General features: G+C 38.6%; 1 protein-coding gene across 1 annotated transcript; it reads right to left on the bottom strand.

Annotated features, from left to right (window-relative positions):
* Positions 1–2,327: 2,327 nt before the first annotated feature.
* On the bottom strand, positions 2,328–5,899 carry LOC108810516 (probable methyltransferase PMT20). The gene is made up of 7 exons (XM_018582627.2): positions 5,705–5,899; positions 4,776–5,081; positions 4,350–4,694; positions 4,059–4,269; positions 3,290–3,968; positions 3,124–3,201; positions 2,328–2,766 (listed from the first exon to the last, which is right to left on the bottom strand). The coding sequence occupies exons 2-7, from the start codon at positions 5,049–5,051 to the stop codon at positions 2,547–2,549; spliced, it is 1,809 nt and encodes a 602-aa protein (XP_018438129.1). The 5' UTR covers positions 5,052–5,081; positions 5,705–5,899; the 3' UTR covers positions 2,328–2,546.
* Positions 5,900–6,123: the final 224 nt, after the last annotated feature.

Genomic DNA, 6,123 nt, shown 5'->3' with positions numbered 1-6,123 from the left:
CGTTCGGGTACCCGTTGGCGTTCGGATCGGGTCTTTCGGATTTTCGGGTTTTCGGGTTTACGCTCCTAGGTCCCATAGTAAAATTTCATTAGTACGGGTCGGGTTCGGTTAAAAATTATATTGCATCCTAAAACCCATAAAGTAACCATATATCATTCGGTTTCGGGTTATATCGGTTCGGTTCGGATATAATCAAAGTAAAAAAAACAAATTAAAACTTAAAGAAAAACAACTAAATTGATAAAAATTAATCTATCACACATAAAATTGCTAAAATAATAATAAAATATTAAATCAAGTATAAAAACAAACATTATTTGTAAACAATATACATTATATTATAGAGAGTAGACTTGTTATTCCAATGAACAGATTATAAATTACTTATTTATAACTAATTGTGTCTTAAAATATTTTTAATATTGTTAATATTTACTATTATATATCATATTACCACGAATATTAAATTTAATAACTAAAATACTTATATATATATTTCAAAATATTTATATTAACTATTAGTTTCGGGTTTTTCGGGTTACCCGTTCGGGTTCGGTTAATAACACTTCGGGTTCGGATATTTTTTATACCACCCTACAAGACCAGTTCGGGTATTTTTACATTTCGGATCGGATAACGGGTCGGGTTTTTCGGTTCGGTTTCGGTTCGGATTTCGGGTTCCAGATTTTATGCCCAGGCCTAGACATATCAACAAGCAAGATCTTGAAAAAAAAAAATCTAAGTAGCAGGGGAATGTTAACAGAGCTACAATCAACATCGCCAAGTAGTATAGGAAAATAAATTAACTATATTGGAAAGAGTTGTTAACAGAATACAAGCAGTTAAACAAACAAATGAAACATTACACTATCCATCCTTGTATGATCTTTTTTTCGCAAGCAGAGTCGTATGCACTAATTATCCACAAAAGAAAAAAATTCTCACAAAACGGGACAAACTAAGTATTATGGAATGAAGTTTCTTCTAAATCATTTAGTGCATGCAACTAAATCATGGTTCCAGTTAAACATGCTTATGAATATGAAATGAAACTTGAGGAAAGTGTTATCAACCTGGAGAGTTTGAAGTACCGCAGCCAAGACATCATTCATTGTTCTGTAAGAAATCAAAACAGTTTAAATGTTTCTTCTAAAATGTAAGAAAAAAAGCCGTAGATTATAGAATAAGCACCTGAAAATTGCAGTAAAACATTGATTCTCTTTTTATATGGAAAAGAAACAAAAAAGGTGAAAAACATAAATAAAAGCACTTGCCTGTTAGCTCCACTCAACAAGACAAACAGCTCAAAATTGACTCCCCGGTGTATGACTTGTGAGTAAGATTGGTCAAACGTGACGATGGCTTTGCATAGCTCACAAGAACCAAGAACAACAGATATCAAAAGGAAAAGGAGTAGGTACGGAACAGTCAAGAGAGAAAAAGCAAGTCCAGAAAATTCTAGAATCTAGAAGTCTCTCCTGGGAGATACAAAGGAGAATCTGAGATTAAGCAAGCAATCTCGGTGATAAGGTTATATATCCCTGCTGATTTTATCAAATAAAACCAAAATAGTCTTAAGAAGAATGACTTATTTAAGTCTCAGAGTTCAAACTTTTTTATCAAACCTCCACTAGAGGCTTTTAAAAGAAGTAAATGAATTGTAGAGTTTGATGTGGGGAATACCAGTATTCGTTCAAGTCCCACCAAGGCAAGGACCATCTTGAAAAGAGTCATAAGTAAAAACCAAATTCAACCAGAGCTGAATTAACTTAGAGCGTTAGCTTCGTCTCCTCTTTGTTTTGGGCAAATTAGACTCTTCCTCGAACAAGGACTTCGTCTTCTGACATTTTGTGTCTCTCCCCCTCGGTTTCTAGATTTGGAAGCGTATTTACTCCTAAGCACGTAATTTTACGGCGTCCGGTTTCAATCCATTGTCAGATGTAAGAGGAACTCGACGGAGTCACTAGAAGGACGACCCAAACACAAATCCCCAAGGAGAAGACGAAGTTCAGTACCCGGAAGATTCGGCTGTGTAGTGTAGGTGCTTTGCGCTTCGATCGAGAGAACAATACGAAATGTTCCAGGAGACCGGAGGAGACACCTGCCTAGGAGGCGGCGGTGTAAACGGAGGAGACATTGAGAACCCTCGGGAGTTCTGATTCCGAATCCAATGGGAATTTTACATTTTCCAATTGTCAGTTTCAGAATTCGAGAATTTGAGTTTTGGGTCCCTTGCCCTCTTCCTCATTTTCCCGCCTTATATTTCTACCCACAAAATATACGTTTAGCTTTTAAGATGTCATAAAACAGAAATTTCAAACTACAAATAAAATAATAACATTTGATATATATTTATATATTATACTATAATTAAAAAATAATAATGTATGAATTCATACTCGAGAGATTAAACATAACCCAAAAATAAATATCTTTATAGCTATATCTTTGTAACAAAGAACCCAGATCTCTTTCGTGGTCTCTGTAAACCCTCAAGAGTATATAATCCCATATAGCTCCGGTTTAACTTTGGTATAGTTTTCTCATCAAGAGGTTTGGTTAGACGAAAACCAAAGCTTTTTCTGGCAAACCAGAATCTTCTCGCTTTCCACTGCATACTCTGTCTCCTCTCTCCTGCAACTCCACCTCATCCCTTTCCCCAACGTCGTCAGTGCCTCCATGAAATAACTCGATTCTCTCATTATCACATATCCACCCGGTCTCAATATCCGGTCCATCTCCAGCAACACGTACTTCATCTCACACCTGTTTTCACATTACCACACATACTTCATTATTACATATCACAAGAACCTCTACATAACCAAATCTCAAATTCTATATAACCCGTAAATAATTAACTTTGGATCAACCAAACCATTTAGACCCGACCAAACCATTAAATCGATCTAGAAACCGAAATTATTCTTAAATTCATTGAATTTGTTTTAATTTGACATACCCGAAAAAAAAACGAAACTGAGTTTGCCAGGCCAAAACCAGAAGACCGGAATTGGTTTGGGAAACAAAACTACTGTAATTCAATTAAGAATTGAAACCAAAACCATACCAAACCGTACCAAATCAAAACCTAAACCACACCAAATCAAAATCTAAACGTACCTCTGGCTCTCAAGGGTAAAAAGGCTGTCAAGGTGAAGAAGATCATACGTTCTTGGATACGTAGAGAAAGCTTCACACCTGCAAATATCACTTTCACGTTATCATCACTCGATACACATAATAAAAAAAACATAGTTCTTTATCGTCAGAAAAGATTGTCATATACCAGTCATGGTACGTCCCGATGAGACCACGATCAAACACAACAGGAAGCGTATTAGCGCTGTAAGACGAGACAACGTTCATGACCCAAACAGGATCCTTAACAAGAGCAGCAGCGAAGCCTCCGTAAACAGTGTTCATATCCATAACATTCCTAATCTTGTCCGTCCCAAGAGCTGGCAACACTTTCTTGTAATGCTTCACCCTGTTCTTCCACTTCCCATCGTCGTGTTTCAAACCACTCGCGCTCCCTCCGTGAACGTCAGATATTCTCTCCGGCGCAACGTTCAACCTCTCTGGCCACTTCGGGATCGACCCGAGACCCGACTTCTTGACTTTAGGTGTTGGTGCAACCACGCAGGGACGGAGGGGAGTGTACCAAGCGGAGTCTGGTTCTATGCTGTCGTCGCATTTGGGAGGGTAAGCTTCCATGTTCTTCGCGATCTTGTCGTAGCAGGATTTGTCTGAGAGTTTCTGCCACACTGCTATGTCGTCTTTCTGTGCGTATTGTTTGAAACACATCGAGGTTAGAAGTGACTGAAGCTTGTCGTAGTCTGATTTCTGATCTTCCATTGTTGTGTTCCATCCACGCCACCTTCTCTTGTAGTTCACTGGAGGACCTGAAAGTACCCAGAAGCCTCGAGGTCTGACTATACGGTGAATCTCAAGCAAATAGATTCCACCTGTAAGATCATGTGCCAATTGGTTTAAGACTCTGTTCGGTTTAATAGTAAACATAATGTAGTTTAAACCAAGAGGCAGATGATACTTACCAAACTCAGTCCAGGGAATGAGACATCTAGAGCAATGAGCCATATCAAATGAATTTGAAGGGAAAGGGAGACGTTGCGTGGAGATGATGCCGAGAATAGCAGGGATCCCACGTTCAAGAGCGAACTGAACTTGAGCTTCATGGTTGTCTCTAGGAGCAAGAGAGATTGTTAGTATCCCACGGTCCAAAAGATCACCTCCCCAGCTCGCAACCTACAAAAAACAAACAAACTTAAGTATCTTACGAACCAGAACCGGTTAGAGAAGTTGCAAAGAGAGGGTAAGGGACTAACCCCGCAGCCGGTATCAATAGCGGTTCTGACTGTACCGTCTTTCATTTCGGGAATAAGATCTTGCATCTGATCAACGTAGTGACTAACACCACGTGGAAACATGGTGCCACCACCAGGGAAATGGAACTTGTCACCTTCTTTCTTAAGCCAATGCTGGTTTGATTTTTGCTTGTTGATCCAATCATAAGGCACGTTCTTGTACCAGCACTGGTCTCTGCTCTTAGGCCATCTTATAGGCGGTTTGTAACCATCTGGTGGTGGGATCAAACACTCGCTCTTTTCATAAACCGGAGGGCAGTGACGCTCCAAGAAACTTAGGCGATGGACTCCGTACCTCTTCCATCTCTGAGAAGAAGAAACAACAAGCTTATGCAACTAGAAGATTAAAAGGTACAAAGTGAGAGTGAGATTTTTTTTTTTTTAAACCTTTGGATCGGTGCAGGGGGTGTAATCTTGGAGCTCTGACCCGCATTCCGGGAAAGAAACAGATTTGATTTGAAGAGGTGAGACCGTAGGTTCCTTAGGGGAAGCTACAGCCTTTGTAGTGGTGGTACTTGTGACATCCTTGGCTTCGATCTTGTCTCTCTCAGAGCAAAACATCCCACCGAGATAGAAGGAGAAACCACACAAAGCAATGAAGAGAACTGTCAGTGACAGGATCCTGGAAGATCCACCCTTTTCGGGTTGCTTCCCGTTCTTCATATTCCTAGAAGATGTAAACCAAAACCTCACCTGTAGATTCAGTGAAACCAAAGTAATCAGATCAAAAACGTTCTTACTGTCGTTACAAATTTTCACTATGAAAAATATATAAATATGACTTTGATATGAATCTTTAATCAATACTATTATGGAGGAGATTTTAGATTTAGAACAAATGGGATTTGGTGAGATCTGAAATAGACACTTTCCAACACAGTGAAACTTCTGTCGCATATTAACATTTTTCTTAAAGATGAGTCAATGGGTCCCCAAAACACTAAAGGCAACAACAACCCCTAACTAAAGCATCCCACTAGTGTCAATAAAGTTGAAACTCCAAGACATCAGTCGCAACTACTCCCTTTGTTTTGACGCTAAAAATAACTTGTACGCCTCTACATTCATCATTTACCCAAATATCGAGACTTTTGCAGCAAATATTTCGATTTTGGGGTAAAAGGGTTCTGATTTATCAACAAAGTTCATCGAAAGATGAGATCTTTAAAGAACTTAGTAGTGCCCATCATCAGAAACAAAAGAAAAATTTCACGAACGATAGAGAAATGGATCTGACGCACACATAAGAGAAAAACAGAGGAATATAAATAAAACAAGTTGAATAAAGAACGAACTACGAGTTCGAATTCACTTACTTAAGACTGTTTTCTTCAGAGGAGAATAAGAGTTGAAACCTAAGTGATAGAAGATTTTGAAGTAGAGATTGGGATAAGAAGAAGAGAGGAGTCCTGAGATGAAGGGAAGTTCTCTCCCCACAGATCTCTCTCTAAATCACTCTCAAGTCTGTATTTTTCAGACAAGAAGTGAAGCTAAACTGATAGATAGAGAAAGCCTTTTTTTTTTTGGTAAATAGAGAAAGCTTTTTATAAATCTCTTCTTCCTCGTTGGTTCATTCGCTTTTCTTCGTCCGCATCTCTTCCTCTCTCATTAGATTTTTCGGTGTTTTTCTTTTTTTTTTTTTGCGAGGCAGAGGTAAAAGACTTTTCCCTTTTCATAATTTAGACAAATTGTTCAATCTCTTTTTCCACTTCTACTATCAGTCTATCAGACATTG

Source organism: Raphanus sativus, chromosome 1 (assembly GCF_000801105.2).
Source record: "Raphanus sativus cultivar WK10039 chromosome 1, ASM80110v3, whole genome shotgun sequence".
Lineage (NCBI taxonomy): Eukaryota > Viridiplantae > Streptophyta > Magnoliopsida > Brassicales > Brassicaceae > Raphanus > Raphanus sativus.
Note: the sequence above shows the minus strand (reverse complement) of the source record. Positions and strands in the feature narration are given on the sequence as shown.